This window comes from Anas platyrhynchos, chromosome 5 (assembly GCF_047663525.1).
Source record: "Anas platyrhynchos isolate ZD024472 breed Pekin duck chromosome 5, IASCAAS_PekinDuck_T2T, whole genome shotgun sequence".
NCBI classification, from domain to species: Eukaryota; Metazoa; Chordata; class Aves; order Anseriformes; family Anatidae; genus Anas; species Anas platyrhynchos.
In genome coordinates, this window is record NC_092591.1 from 9,199,858 (window position 1) to 9,216,356 (window position 16,499).

Here is a 16,499-nt window from a genome sequence, read left to right on the forward strand (position 1 = left end):
CCTTCGCATATTATTAGGGTGTGGGCAGTTCTCGCAGCCATTTCATTCTGCCCTCGCATCAGTACAAATCTTTGCACTGGTGGTAGATGCGGATCTGACCCTACACTAGGCAATTAGGCCTGTACCGGGGGGCCTGCTTTTTCTTTTAAGTTACCTGAATGTTACATTTTTTAAACTGTGCTGAAACATGTCTTACTAACCCTAAAGGAGAGCTACAGAAAATACCATACTGGTGAAGCAGTTCTGGCAGGAGGAAATGGTCTGTTTGCTGGCGGGTAAGGAAGTCTCATTCTTTCTCCTTCCATCCTGAAGAAGAGCTCCTCTAGGGCACTGACGTACGCAAAATCCAGTGATCCATTTGGCACTCAGAAAATTAGTGGCGGATATGATAGATCGGACAGACCCCCTAGTTGATCAAAATGGAAGAAGAAAAAATTAAAATGTGAATTTCAGTAAACACCCATAATCATTCAAATGACACAGTGGGAAAGCCTCTTATTATATCAAATAGATTTGCTGCCAGTGTAAATGCAGAGTCGTATTCCCCAGCTTTACTGCTGTAAACACATTTTATGCACCTTTATTTTGTTAACAGAGCAACGCTGTGGGAAGATGTGCCATTTTCTAAATTCTAACTAGCTTCCAATTACAGAAACGCGATCATCAGTGATCGTACATTCCCGAACAAATCAAATCATCCTTACAGCCCAGTTAAGAGTTTATGGCACCGTCAATTAGAAAATAAACAAAATCCCTTAATGAGTAAACAGGGCAAATTTTGATACTGGAAGCACAGAGAAATAATAAATCTGTCAAAGCCATTTCTGCAACGTTGTTTAGGTTTTTTCTTTTTTTTTTTTTTTTTCTCAGAGCAGAGCGGCTCTTAAAGCCTTACAAAATACTGCCCTGCCGCAAGCAATAGTTCGAGTCACTCCAGCGATTTGGGGCATTTTGGGGCGTTTTGGGGCATTTGCTGAGAGCAGGGCGGCCTAGGGAGAGGCAGCAGCTGGATTTGTGGCCCTGGCTGCTAGTTGCTTGGCCTTTCTGCGCCTCACAACCCACCTGCTGTGGAAAGGGGTATGGAAATATTGAAAAGTACCGAGATTTATTTAATTATTGAATCGATCAGAATTCAATAGGTGCAGGGAAATCCTGTGAGCGTTGTGTGTGCGTGGATTTGCACTGTATGGCTTTGGGGAAGCCTCACAAAGTCACCCTGGCGCTGAGGTGCCACAGAACCGCTGAGCTTGGAGGGGACCCTGAGGGGATCCATGTCCGACCCCCCCGGTGTGGCACACAGGCCGAGGTGCCACGAGGCCGCCGGGCCTTAGCATTTTGGGGCTAATTATCAGCATTTCGGGCAGCCCGGGCCGCGGGGCTGTTCCCGCTGGGCTGAACGGGGAAAAGGGGGTGGGAAGAGAGGGGGGAAGAAGGCTGCAGCGCGGCGCCTTGAGGTGTGTGTGGTGTGTGTGTGTGGGGAGGGGGGGGCAGGCGAAAGGCAGGGCTGCTCCTCCCGGCCGGAGGCGGAGCGGCGGGGGAGGCAGGCGGGCAGGGAGGCCGGCAGGCAGCCGGAGCGGCTGTGCGAGCCCCGTGGGCCTGCGAGAAGGGGGGAGGAGGAGGAGGAGGAGGAGGAGGAGGAGGAGGAGGAGGAGCCGCCGCCCCGCCGCCCGGGGATGGTGAGGAGGAGGAGGCGGCGGCTGCCGTGAGCCCGGTTAGGCCTTTGGAGCTCGGCACCCGGCCGGCTGCCCCCCTCCTTTTTTCCCTCCCCCCCCCTTTTCCCTTCCCCTCTCCCCCGGCCGCCGCCCTCCCATCACCTCCTCCCCGGGCTGCAGCCATGTAAGTGCCCCGCTCCCCCGGGCTGGGAAGGGCTTGGGGAGGAGGTGGTGGGGAGGGAAGGAAGCGCCGGGGCCTGCTCGGCCGAGCCGAGCCGAGCCGTGTGGGGCCGGGCAGGGGTCGTGGGGGCCGGGCTGAGGCTCGGGGGGCTCCCCCCGTTGTCCCCCGGTTCCTCCGCCCTAGGCCGCGGGGGCGGGCTGGGGGCTGCCGCCGCCCCTCCGCCGCCCAGCCCAGCCCCGGGGCCGCCGAGCTTGGGGTGGGGGGGAGGTGTGTGTGGGGGTGTGTGAGGGTTTTTTTTATTTTTGGGGTGGTTTTAGGGGGCTGCGGCCCGGCTAGGGAAGGTGGAGCCGGCTTGGGGGGGGGGCTCGGGGAGAGCAGGAAGCTGCTGGCTTCCCCTAGGGGGTGGAGGGTGGAAGTGTGGGGGGCTCCCCCCCCCGGCTCCCCTCCACCCCCTCTATCCTAAGGGGTCGGGACCTGCCCGAGCATCCCTGAGGGGAAATCGGGGTTTGGGGGGGGAGAGGGGAAATGAGGGGGGCACGGGTTATTTCGGAAAGTCTGGCGGATGAAGTAGCCGAGAGCTCCTCCGCCCCCTTCCCCTCCGGCTCCCCCCGCCCCCGTTTGCTGCCCTTATCTGTGGTGGCAGCCCACCGAGGGGTTGCACATTTTGGGGGGGCGATCCCCCCCCAAACCCGTGGCTGCAGCTCCTCGGGCAGCCCTTCTGGAGCTGATTTCCCCCCCCTTTTTCTACCTGCAGACCCGTAGGGTGCTGTGTGCAGGTGCCCCCTCGCCCCATCCTGCTCCCCCTTCCTCCCCAAAGGTGAAATTCTGCCATTGCTGAGATGTTCCTGGAGACTTCTAGGACTTTTACTTCTCTTTCTGTGCAGAACACACAATTCTAATAGAGAACGTGAGCACGCTGGGACTCCTTACATATTTTACAGTGTGGTACTGATGCTAGTGCAGATTGCACCTTATTGGGGTCCCCCCCCAGCCCCTTATACCCTTGGGAAAATATTTAACTATTTTTCCTTCTGCTTTGTTTTTCTACCATCCCGAGCAGATAAGAAGCAAGTCTGTGATTTGCTCTTGTTTGTTTTATTTATTTGTTTTGTTTGTGCCAGGGGAGGGCTGTACGTTTCAAAATACAGTTATAAAGGGGAGTTACTAACGCTTAATTCAGGAGAATATTTGTTTACAGGTAAATAAATTTGACATACTGCATGACTAGTAATTACTTTTTTGTAGTAGCTAATTTCCTGATGACAGCCACAACATTTGTCTGAGTTAATAGATTTAAAGACGCTGTAGAACTACCTTTGATTTTTTAAATAGGAGGGTTTTCATCGTGTATGACATTTATAGAGCTGGTTTTGGTGCCCAGCAGTGATAAATCAAATGGAAGAATTGATCCAGTGGCCGCAAGTAACCTGTAGCTCCAGCCCTGGGGTTTGCTGGCTTATAAAAACGACCCCTAAGTGATTACATTTAGGGTTCAAATAGGTTCGAGACTGTCTTGGTTTGTTTGGGGGAGGAGGAACAAAACTTCTGTTATAAAGGCTTTAAAATGGAATTTGATGAAATGCATCTTAAGTTGGTGCAGAAGTTCTGAGCAGCACAGTTCTTAAATTATACGAGTGTAAACTGTAAAAGGACTTGTTCTTGCTTTGGAACATAAAGAGGATTTTGTCTAGCCAGTGTCTTTGACAGAGAGAGCATGAAGAGGTTTCTTTTCTGCCATCGCTCGGTTTTGAAATATGCAGCTCCGTTTGTCCTATCAAACCGTAGTTGTGGTTGCAGCTTGGGCAGCCGAGTGTCGTAACTCCGGCCCCTCACCTGAACAAAATTAACCTCCTGCCTATTGATTAGTAAAGACAAATTACAGCTTTGTGCGCCTAGATTACGCTGACAGACTGAAAGAAAAGTGGAAGTGGCTTTAGACATTTTTATTTTCTCCCCCAGTTACCATTTTTTCTATGGTTCTTAGAATCAGAGGAGCGTTTCCAAGCCTTGATAAGCAGCACAGGCAGTCACGAAATACCTGTCTCGATGCGGTGGTGTTCTGAGATGGGCTAGGAGCAAACATTGGTGACCACGCCTAACTCAAGGCCTTCAGTGCATTTTTGTAAAGTAAGCTAAGATGCTGGAACTGCGTGGTCCTGGGCTTTCTTGAAAGCTGCCTGCCCAGATTTGGTAACTGGGTCACGGTGCGAAGCTGCTGTGAGTTCAGAGGGCCCCGGGTGCTCTGGAAGCAGCGCTGCTCCTGCGAAACACCGAAGGTAGGATTTGCATAATGCAGGAGATGTACTTCACCGGTCAAAGCCTGGTGGGGATACCTCTCTGCACGCTCTACTTAAAATGTTGGCTGGAGCCCAACTTCGTTGTGTGCCTATGCAGTTTAGATGCAATTGGCCGTGAGCTCAAAATGAGATGTGAAAGAGCGCAGGTTACTCTGCTGTCTCATGTCGTGGGCCCAAACACACACGTCTCTGCTCCCCTGCAGTTCTTACATGTCCTGTCTATTCTTGTGACCGTGTCCTGTGGCTGAGGTAGGCAAACGGGCAGCTGGATCCTTCTTTGAGCCATCCTGCTGTGGTCCTGATATAGGCTGATGGGCACAGCCAGCTTGCTAGCTGATCCGGGCAGGATCTGGTTGGATCTGGTCCTCCTTCCAGTGAGGCTTTCTCTCCTTCACCAAGATGAACTAATTACCAGAGATGCTCCTGCATCCCTTAAGCTTCAGTTTCAGCTTCAGCGTTATGGAAGAATTCATTTTCTTCCTGCTCTCCCTTAGAGTTTGAATAGAAAGGAATATAAAATTTCACCTTGGAAGGAGGGCGAGAAGGACAGATTCATCTCAGAGGGGTTTGGAGGCAGAAGGACGCAAACATGAGTCGAAGAGCCAAAAAAGAAGGAACTCTCCCAAATACGGAAAAAGACGGTTCAGCTCCACCTTCTGTTTGTTTGACTGACTCCTTAAAGCAGGTTTCACTGCTGCAATGCACAGGGAAGTGAGTTATCTCACTATTTGTGAAGAAGTTAATAGCCTTTAAGGAATTAATGCACGCAGAAAAGCAGCACACGCCGTGGTACGATGTTGATGTCACGCTGTTCGTGATTTACTGCGCTTCACCCGTGTGAGAAATATTTTGGAATCGAAAAAGGTATTACAGAAATGCACGTTGAAAATAAGCAAGCCCAGCGCTAAAAGACGGAGTTGTTTAGCTTTTGACAGTATTCAGTCATGTGCAGACACAGGCTGGAGCAGCCAGGTCATACTTACCTCAGATGCCCTCTGCTCACTGGGAACCATTCCTAGATGGCCATAAATGAGGTCTGTAATCACTTCTTTTTTTTTATTCCTCTAAGGACTTTATGCAAATGGAACTTTCTCTGGTTTACACATCTTCAGAAATACACTGACCTGTAGTTAACTTGCTCCTCTCCTCTCTTCCAAGAAATTACTCTATTACTTGCTACCACTCTTTTTGATAGTCTTTTATTTAAATACGTATATTAAGGCCAACTTGGACGTGTGTTTTGAAGCATACCAGGTAGAGTGGGTTTACCGCTGTTGGAGCTGCATCTACAGGCATCTTATTGCACGGTGAGAAGGGATTCCCAGCTCTTCATGCTGAAGAAAAGCTATATTTTCCCCTTATAAATCCAATGCACTGAAGGATTGAGGTGGAGCCCATGCTGCATGTTGGCGGTAGGGGATGTTCAATGTTGTTTTTTTTCCCCCTTCATGGTGCCATGCTACCTGATGTTCTGTGCGTGGCTCCTTTGTAATATCCTCTATCCTGTTCGCCTCTTTCCCTTCGAAGGAGATGCGCAGGTAGACACATCCCTGAGAGCAGGGCTACGGTAGCAATTGGGGGATGGATGCTCCTTGTGTAGGAACTGTAGGCAGAGGGCAGCCCAAACCTTTTGGACGTCGCAGAAACCAGAACAAGTAGTTCTTCCGAACTCTGGGTTTCTTTGCTGATCTGCTTTTTTGGGCTGCGTAGTCACTCTGATTCAGTTTGAGGTGAGGAATTAGGTGGTGAGGAGCAGGAGGTTGCCAGGCGATGGTAATCTTGGCAAGCCTTAACCCAGACAAACCTGGAATAAATTAGGTGGAGGTTCCTGAGTTCTGTGCCCTCACACCTTTTTCTGGTTTAAATAATAGGATTGTGCTTTCTACAGACTAGTTTGGCTCATAGCTTTGGTAAAGCACAATTCTTGAGAAGGATGTTGTCAGCTTAATGCAGTTGAGTTGGTGAACTGAAGGTGCAGAGGCAGGTTACGCCATCCCTGTTTTCTGTTATGGGCCACGTTCGATGCGTTAACTTTCACACCTTGGTGTTGCATTTCCATACCTAAGCTGTGATAATCTTGGGGGTTTTGCTCAACGCTTTGCAAATTGCTCCGTGCTTCTGTAAAGCTCTGAAGTGAGGTCTCGTCTCCTGTTGACATCAGATCAGTCTAGCTAGCGTGACTGTTATGTGTGTGTTTTTGATAGGAGGGTAAAAGCCTGCCATGTTCATCAAGTTGTGTCTTAATTGCTCTGGATCCGAAGGAATTTGTTGTGGGCAACTGGTAGCAGTGGGTTGCTGGTCTCTATGCTGCAGCATATGGTCCTTGCATATTTATTTGGGAAATTGAGGGATTCTTACAAGTCTCTTGTCCCAGTGTCATTTTTTTGTGTGTTTTCCCTCCCTCGGGCAAACGTCTTATCTGTTTCTCAGAGTGCTAATTACAAGCAGAAAGACATGGCAGATCCATAACTTGGAAAAAAAAAAATCATCTTTTTTATTATTTCCCCAGAAAATAAAATGTTACTGGAAGAGCTGAGGACTGGGGACAAACAGTGAAAGTTCACAGGCAAAATATTGGTTCTCTTGCATCTCCTCCCAGTGAATTACAGTTTGCAGTGATGGTTCAGATCCGATTCCCCTGCTTTGCAGAGAGTTTTATTGCTCTGGCAACGAGAGGCACAGCCCCTCTGTCCCTGCTGGTGTTTGGGTTCTGGGCTGGACTCGTTTTGACCACCTGCTTCTTCCACCCAGGGCTGTGTCTTAGTGAGTTATGTGGAATTAGTTGCTTTTTAATCTAGTTTCTGATGGATATCACCTGCGTGCTCACCAGTAATTGACGCACGGCTGCCAAGTGCAAGCAGAGCTGGTACGTATTTGTTAGGTGGGGATGGGAGGTCTCCAAATTTAGAGAGAGATGCCGGTAACAGCCAGGTCTTCAGTGGCATGTTCCAGATGCTGCTAGGTGCTGCTGTATTATACTCCTTAATTACTGCTGAGAACGTGTCACCAATTACATTTCTGATTGCTTAACTAATACTGAGCTGGATGGAGGTACGGACGCTTCCGAGAGCACAGAAGTCGTTAAAGGAAAACAAACAGAGAACATTTGTACCGCAAGCAGGAAAATAATCAGATTCAATTTAGAAAAATAATAAAAGCTGGTGCATCTGGGAAGAGATTGCTTTCAGTGAGGGAGGGAGATGTGAAGAACATTTCTGTGGTAGCCGGCCGTGAGATAGATGTGTTTTCAACAAGATGCAGCAATTTTGAGCTATTTAGGTAGGGACTTCATCTCATAAAGTGGAGTGGTAAAGATCCTGAATTGTGCTTAGGTGTATTACATTGCAGGAAAGACAGCAGCAAACTGCAGCGAGTTCAGAGAAGGGTGATAAAATTGATCAAGGTGCTTATAAGGGCTGAATTAGGGGAGCAGAAAGGTACGTGAGCTTATCTGAAGTTCTTTGTACGTGTCTAAGAGAGGTAGGAGTTGTAAATATCAAAGATAGAGAAGAGGATTTGGGGGAAAGTCATGGAGATTTGAGTGGGAGAACAGGATGACACAAGGTAGGAAAATGCGAAGCGAAATTATGCGGGGAAGAAAGCAAATTTTTACTCTCTGGGCTTTATCTCTAAGATTCACTGTGTTGATAGACTGGTGTACAGCAGGCTGTAAGGAAACCTTCCAGAAGAAGTTCTGGAAGTCTTCTTGCCAGGAAATACAACAAGGCTTTGCTAAATCTCAGAATTTTGATTGTTATGGGGAGCTTGGTGTTGTTGGAGAGCTGGGAGATGTCTTCTGGGCAAAGTCTTGCAGCCGCCTCTGCTCTAGACAGTGTGGAGAAGCAGGGCTCTAGCAGGCACTCGTTCCAGCACCTCCACCCGCGGAGACAGCAAAATCCTGGTGAAGAGCAAAGCCCTCATTTAGGATTAGTAATTAAAATAATAAGAACAAACGAGCGATGAAAGCTACTCCCTGTTGTATCCCTGATTTGCCATGTGATGTACTTCAAATGACGGTGGACTCTTCTTTTGATCCTTTTAGAAGTAGCCGAGAAGGAGGAAAACGGCAAACCCAACAAGAGCCCCTTTGTGGACACTTCTGCTGAAGCTCAGAAATTTCAACAGTGATCTTTTGGCGTAAGCTGATCTTCCGAGAGACATTCCTGCCATTATGAATGAAGTAGCAATAGTGAAGGAAGGGTGGCTTCACAAACGAGGTAAGTGTCCTTTCTTTCCAGGATGACTGGGTGTTGGGCCATGCAGTAATGTGCCCCTTAACAGGGTATCTCGAAATTGTCAATTCTTGTTCTCCTGTCCACCCTAACGGGAAATTGCATCTAAGGAGCGCGTGTGACTTTGTCAAGCTGAGAAAGCACACGTTGTAAGGGGATTTCTTTGGGGTTGTGCACGTGTGAGTTTGCCGAAAACTGCACCAGCTCTTCGGTTTTAAAATGATTATGAAGATAGCAACTAAAAGACACAATATGTAGAGTGTTAAAGGTTCAACTGTGGCAAATTCTTTGTTTCAAATGAAGGGCTGTAGCTTTTCTTTCTGTCTTCATATGCCGTTAGAAGGTAGTGTTGTCTTGAGGTGAGTCTTCATTTGAACAGTGATGATGTGCCTGGATTTTGCAAGCAGTGATGTTCTCTTGCAGAGACCTGCTGGAGAACATGGTGTTTGGGTTGTGTCTGAACCACTCGGTGCCGGTGTCCTGGACACACGGAATAGCCTTGAGTTTGTGCGCTCAGTGCGTTCCTGTTTTACCACTGATGAAATTTTATTTTTATCAGAAGTCTTCTCAACTGAGCGGTGAAACTGAGAAACATAGTCACGTGTACAGTTAAGCTTTTTGCATCCTTAAACATTTATATGCTTATTTTTATGGGGAGTGGATATGGGAGAGATTTTTTGTTTTCAAGTACTGTGATGCTGCTCCTCCAAGGCTCTTGGCTTACCTGTTTCTGCGTCTTTTACTATCGTTTCTTGGAAAGGAGAGACCAGTGTTAGGTACTTTCCGTAATATCGTCATTTTTTTGGACCAAAAGCAAAATCTGTGTGCTCCAGCAGTAGGGAAGCTTGCATAGTTCTGCAGACTCAGGATTTTTCTAGAGGGTTTGCAACAACATGCCTGAAGGTGCAAAGGTATAGTGCAATTGTTTTTGGAAGAAATGGAAATACATTATCATAACCTTGATAAAGGCTGATGGCTCATCTGCAGCAATAAAGTTTATAATCCATGTTTTAAAAGACTGGAAATACACATATTTAACAGCTGGATATACAGCTTAGTTGAGCAAATTATCTGATGCCTGATGTAAAAATGCTTTGATAAAGTTTGTTGTTTTATTGTTGTTGTTGTTCTGGTCTGTTTTACTTTGAAGCAAGGGTAGGAATGCTCATATTCACTGATTATTTTAAATTACTCCCTGGATAATCGTGGTGTACCCAGGCTACTTCATTCTGATAACATACTTGTGGATTGCTGTGTTTGGATAAAACAGGTGAAGGAAACACAGAACCATGTTTCCTTTCCCGTTTATGAATCTAGAAAGTCTTTAAGTAAGCGATATATTTTTAGTTTTAAATGATGTTTTCAGACTGGGTTTTTTAATCTTCCTTTCTTACAATTATTTCTATGCTTATCTCTAACTTTTAAAATAGATATGTTGAGGAACACTGTACTAAAATTTGAGGGAGAAACATTTTAGAAAGTATGAAAATGGAAGTGTAAAACCACATAGGAGGATTCAGAGGCAGATGCGTCTGAAACTTTAAGACAGGCATATTTCAAACTTGTTTGTGTTTGCTCTTGAGGACTTATTTTTCTTTGTTTCTAGGATTACAATAAAGCTACTGTCAAGTAAAGAGACCTGTGGAGGAGGTCTTAGTAAAAGATGCCCTGATCTTTTGATCTATTTTTTTTTCTATTTTAAATTACCTTACAGAAACAGATTATTATCTCTGATGGTTTGCTGATAGCAGTATGATGAGATTATCTGCTGAACACGTTTCCATTTCCAAAACGTTACTCTGCATGTTCTGCATATATTTGAGATTGCAAATTTGTGCCTCAACTGTTAAACATACCTCGGTGTTTTTTGGTTGCCAGATCTCCCGATCACTTTTTAACCTGCTTAAAGTTAAAAAGTGCCTTTTACCGATGCCTTTTACCCTTCATGGTATGTGCAGTGACACCTACTTAATTCCACTTGATTGATTTTGCAACTGTTGATTTTGTATTGTCCATGTGAGGAGGGCTTTAGAAAGCAGCGCTGTATCTCCTCAGCGTGCTCTGCGCGCCAGCTCCGTTACTCTCAGTTGTTCTGCTTTGTGTTCTGTTGAGAAATTCAGTTCTTTAGGCTTGTGGGAGTGTGGAGGAGGAACCGATCCACCGTGTGTGTGTGTTTGGTAAATGAATTTTTGTTTTTCATCATCGACATTTATTGTCAGACCCTATCAGTTTGCTAGCTCTGCAAGATCAAGCGCTACAACCACAGGATGTTTCCAAAACTGATGTCAGATACTGCGAGCTTCTGAAGTTAGGGCATAAACAGTAATTATTGCAGGGAGGGACTTCTCAAGGAGGATTTTTGATATAGGAAACGTAGATTGGTTGTCTTTGGGGTCATTCATAAAACTGAAGGTTGGACTGCTTGTGGTCTTCAAAGATCCTAGGGCTTTCCACAGGCAAATACGCTCAGTAGCGACTGGCCAAGATCCAGTTTGGGCAATTACATTCTCTCTACCCCAAATTTCCCCCGTAGCTTTGCTTGGATATGGTGTCTTTTGGTTCACGTCCTGAATGGTTGAACAGCATGGCTGCGTGCAGTCAAACAGTTGCTTCATCTCGCCCCAGCAGTGGCTTAATTTTGGTGGTTTTAATGATTTGTGTATGTATAAAGCAGCCTGCAAAGTGCTCTGGAGCCCTTCTGGATGGCAGGTGTATATAAGCATAAAGCCATCATTATCAGGAGCAGGTGTTTTGGCCTGGCAGGGAAATAGCAGGGCTTTCGAGAATTCTGGAGTTGTTTTCTTCTGTCAGCTTGCTTTACGTTTCTGTTTTTGTTTCCAGGATTAAAAATACAAATGGAGAAATGAAATTAAACATCTCTGCCTGGCCGAGAGCTCTTGGCAGTTCTCTAAGTCGGTCGCATGAAGGAAGTCCCACTTCCAGTAGCACAGATGTTTGTTTGTGCGGAGGCTGGAGTCATCTCCACGACTTGTCTAACCTCAGCTGGGCAGAAATATAAGAATTCATGAATGAACTCTTTTTTTTTTCTTTTCCCACTTGGCAGCGCTTGGTGCTGTTACTCCAGTCGCAGTGAGGCGAGGGACTCTTGCAAGACAAAAATGGTAGTTAAAATCCTAACCACTTCTGCCTGGCTGCGTAGCTGAGTGTTCAAACGCACGCATGGAGAACGTGGAGGGAAGAAACTCGGATTTGGGGTGGTGCAGTGTGTGTGTGCATTCGGCACACGTAGTCCCCAGTGGTGTTGTGTCGGAGGATTGTGTAGTGGGGAAGTACGGGAGAAATGGGTAGTGCCAGAGGTGCTGGAGTTGGGATTGCAGACAAGGGAGGAAGGAGGAAAATTATTTGCCCAAATTGCTTGTTGCAATTCTGGTTTTCTGGATGTGTATAATGAGGATCCGTACTTCTGATCATGTGTTGCGGAGCTTTTTAAATGAAAGAGAAATGCCCAAGTGTATTTTATTTACTTTGCCGTTTCATTTTTAAAGATCTCACTGGATTTCTCACATCTTTCTGCTCTGCTCCCTGCTTATAAAAGTCCTTCTATTGTCTTCAGTCTTCATCCTGTTTTTTTTGTTTTTTTTGAAGCCTTTCTGCAAGGCTAACAAAGAGTGGGATTGTGCGTTTCGATACTCTGTCATCTCTGTCTTTCCTCCTATGTCCGGTTTTCCTATTAGGGCATAAACTCTGATGGAAAGAGGAGGCTTGGAGAGAGAGGGAGGGACGGAAGGAGGGGGAGGGAAAAATGTACACTGACATTTGAAAAAGGAAATAGAAATCTAAGTTTCTCACTCCGAGGCTATTACTCCGAGGAGAAACCTGTGTATTCATCCACTGATATCTGGCAGCAAATGTGGAGCTGCTTTTTAATTTTTCTTGTTTTTAAGTGGCATAGGAGCATAGCACGGTGCTTTTAACAATGAAAACCAGGACATGCCCTCCAAATGTCAATATACGTGGACTTGAAGCTGATAAAACTGTTTGGCTAGTTAGGAGTTTGGCTGCCAAGCTGATCAAAATTACTAGAAGTCCTTAAATGAGAAATTGTACAAAAAGTACTTACTCCATTGCTGGAAGTAGTACTAAAGTTGTTAAAGAATTATTTCTGTAATGACATGGAGTGACACAGATGTTCGAATAACCACTGGTCCTTGGTGCCTTGTCTTCCTGCAGCTTCATTGCACAAAACAAATGTATTTTATAGAAAATACTGACCAAGAGACTGATTGGTGCTCTTTTAACTTTCTCTAGCAGATTAGCAGAGACTGAGAACTTCAGTTTTGTTATTTCAAGCACAGGTTCATACTTTTAGTATCTTTTTAGTATGAATCAAAAGGGATCTCAAGGTGTGTGACCAGAAATTAACTTTTTTTGGGGTCTCCTGTGTTGCTGTTGTCCTTCACCTCTTCTTTATGCTCTCTTTTCTGTTCTCACCATGTTCCCTACCTCTTTTTATATGTATGTGTGTGTTTGTTTTATTTTGGGGTGTTTTTCTTGTGTTTTTTACCTTGGCTTTTGTCCGTCTGTGGGCCATAGCAGTGCACTTTGTTGATGACCCGTGTAACCAGAACCTTGGAGGTTCAGCTTAGCTCAAGCACCGGCTGGCTTTCGCGGTATTTCAAAGGAGTGGCTGTGGCATTTGCTACAAAGGATCCTAAAACACATCTGAACTCAGAAGATGCCAGCCAGAGAGGCTTCAGAGGAAAAACTGAGGGTAAAAGGAAAGGTAAGAAACAAGGCAAGGGCTGAAAGAGGAACGAAGGGGGGGAGTTTGTAACGGGAAAGAAGCTGATGTTACTTCCAGAGCTGAAGGTTCGGGTGCGTAGGGAAATCTTTTGCTGCTCTTATTGAAAACAAAAGATAAGCTGTGTCAGTTTGTGGTTTTTCTTGTGTGTCTCTTTTTCAACACAAGGGTCTATGGTTTTGCAATGCTAGTTCTCAGTTGCTTTCATTTTGCTAGCCCTGTTCTGGGAAAAGGGGACTGGGGAGGAACCAGGAAATTGTCAACCAATAAATCTGACCTTGGTGGTAGGCAAGATGCTAGAGACATTAAGAAAGGATGAGATCACAAAACATCTGGAGAAATATGAGCTGATAATGGCTAGTCAGCTAGACTTTGGAGGGTAAACCTCATCTGACGGCATTATTTGTGGAGAGATCATAGGAAACAGGCTGGGTACAGTGTGCTGTAAGAAGTCTGCTGTGGATGACGGGGAAGTCAAAGGCTGGGAATTACCTAGTGCAGTGTGGTTGTAGTGTACGTGTCTGTGAGCGGGGAGAGAGCTCGTGCAGCCTAGAGAAGGCTCATCATCCCTCCCCTGAGCAGCCTGCTTCAGCTTTTGTCCATCTCCTTTATTTTTCAGTGTCTTTTCTGAAATGTCTTTCTGGCCACAACCTTGTCTTTTATGAAAACCCATTCTTTAAGTCACATTTATGAATGGCAAAGCCCAAATGATTTTTTTTTTTTCCCAGTAAAAACGACTTTTCCCAGGATTTGTGTTCCAACATTTTCCTCCACCTTTGTTTTAGAAAACACAGGTCTCTAGAGAGGAGTAAAATTCTTTGGAGAAGCCACGCTAGGTTAGAGAATTTTCTCTGTGTTTGTAAACTGGAACTTAGACGCGAGTCTGAATGACAAAGAGGAACAACTCAGATCTAGATGGCCAGATTGTTGATGTCAGTTCTGGAAGTTTACTTTCATATTCTGTTTTATTGTATGTCAGAAACTAAACAAACTGGGTCTCAATTTTATCTCTAAAATTGGCGTGGTGTCATAAATTTCTGCTGCTCCTTGTAACGAGATCTGGGAATGAAGGATCTAGGACATTACAAGCATGGTTTAAAGTGAGCCTGGTAGCGCTTTATACAGTGGTTTACACAGAAACCGCCTGAGTTGTCTTTGATCCTCTCTCTTTCATGGTTCCTTTATTTTACAGGAGAAAGAAAATAGAAGTTAGGTCTGTGCAAAAAAAAAAAAAAAGAATAGTCCACGTGTGGTTTTCTGTTTTTTTTGTTTTCTTTTTCCCTCAGTAGGCATATTGAGAAGTCATCAGGTTTGAACTTAGGAAGAAGCACTAATTGAGTGTGCTATTTTGAGGTAAGGAGAGCAGAGAGTAAAGCTGTGCTCATTGTTCTTGCAGGAGTGATTTTTAAGCGAGGGGCTGTGCTGTGCCTTTTAAATTTGGTGCCTCGTCCTCCCATCAGAATTTCTTCCCCTGTAGCCTCTGTGAATGCCAGAAGCTTCCTTCCCTTCCACAGTTCCCTGCTCGTGCTTCCCCGTGTACACACCATCAGCTGCACTCCTTGCCTGTGCCTGAACTTCCTTTGCTTTCACAGCATCAGCCTTAGGCTTCACCATCTGAAAGAGCTGGCGAGGAGTTTGATGCTCTTAGACTCTTACAGGGCATGGTGATGTGTAGTGGGTCTCCTTTTATCCAGTTGGTGTTACTGTAAAGTTCTCCTAGAAGCTGCTGGGGTAGCTGTTGGTCTCCGACTCAGTCAAAGAATAAGGAAACAAACCTTAGTATGAGCTGGGAAGAGAGGATTGCTTAACATTTGAGCATTTAATTTGAATGTGGTTTAAAAGATGGAGCATTGTTGTATAAAAAAAACAAACCAAACCAAAACAAACCCCATCAGCCTTCTGTTTTTTCTCCTTTTGCATATCAAAGTAACTGATTTACTAAGAAAAGAAACAAGTTGAACCTTATTTAAAAATCATCTCTCAAGGGGGGAAGACAGAAGAGGGATTATTATTTTCAGATGTATTATGTTGCAGGTACAATGTGCATCTTAAAGGGGGAACAAAAACCAGGAAACTATATGAGGAAAGAGGAAGAAAAAGAATGGAGAAAGAATAGCACCATATTAGGTGTGAAGTAGTGTGCTTCTGTGAGAAATGTTTATTGCAACTGAAAGGGGGAAATAACGAAGACCAAACTTGAGTGCAAACATATTACGAGCTCTTAGATTATTCTCTCACCTCGTCAAGTTGAGCCAAAAATGTGAAAAGATAGCTGGTCAAACACTGTTGTGAAATTTGTCAATTCATGTAAAAGTGCACGGTCGTATTTGAGGACAGGCGCGGTAAACAATCGTCACACTGCCTGCAGAAGCAGAGAGCTGTCAGTTACTGTTTTCCTGAGTCCCTGGGGTAAGTCAGGAGAGCTTTGAGGTGCTGTCCAAAGCCTGGGTCTTGGCTGAGCTGCACGCCGAAATCCAGCGTGAGCCAGCGGGGCTGTGCGTGGCTGCAGATGTGCTGAGTGCCTCTGAGACTGGGCACAGCACCTGGGCTGTCCATGGGGCTGTCACATCAGTGATATCACACCAGGCTGTTCTGTTTGGCTTTAATAATGCTCTTGTAACGAAGACCACAGAACATGCATGCCAGGGAGCTGCGTTTTATGTTGGCCGTGAACCACACATGGCCTTGGCAGGAGGTGCTTGTCTTGAAGCCTGGAGCTTGCTCCCAAAACACGTGTCGATGTTCTGATAGAAATACCTGGCTCAGGAGTGGCACTGGACTTCAGGTGCCAATGGGGGTCATGGCTGCATGCAGCAGTTGCTGCTAATTCACAAATTTTAGGTGCAGGCCTTTATGTTGGCTGTGGTTTTATAAAATCAGTCCCTACCTGCAGATGTCACACGATTTTGACGGTTTTGCTCCTTTTTCTTTCTGAGGTATAGAAGTGTGCTAATTCTCATAATGTAGAGGAAAACTGGAAAACATAACCTGAGTAGTTTCTTAACAATTTAGACTAAGGAGAAAAAAAAGGCTGTTAGATTGCTTTAAAAAAAGAAGTTTCAAAAGTTACATGATTTAAAATAATTTATATGTTTATATTTTTTGAATCCTTAGTTGTACACTCTACCCTGCTATTTCTGCAATTCTGTCAGAGGATGCGGGGTTCAAGAAATTTACCCTGATTATATTTCAGAAAGCCAGTGTTAAGAAAGAACAACTTTAGCTTTTGCTGTAAGAGGCTTGACAGGTCTAATGGATAATAGACACATACAAACTGCTTCTTTATCCATTAAACTCCCAGTTAATTTAAATCTTGAGTTAATAGAAAAAGAGATACTTTCCTAAACATTTTTGCTATGTGTTTTCCATAGGAGT

General features: G+C 45.3%; 1 protein-coding gene across 1 annotated transcript in view; it reads left to right on the top strand.

The window, feature by feature from the left end:
* Positions 1-1,548: 1,548 nt before the first annotated feature.
* AKT1 (AKT serine/threonine kinase 1) overlaps positions 1,549-16,499 on the top strand; it is a 72,472-nt gene continuing 57,521 nt past the window's right edge. The window contains exons 1-2 of the mRNA XM_027459119.3: positions 1,549-1,836; positions 8,173-8,347. Of these exons, the coding sequence (XP_027314920.1) occupies positions 8,302-8,347 (46 nt within the window). The 5' untranslated portion in view covers positions 1,549-1,836; positions 8,173-8,301. The remainder of the gene's footprint in view (positions 1,837-8,172; positions 8,348-16,499) is intronic.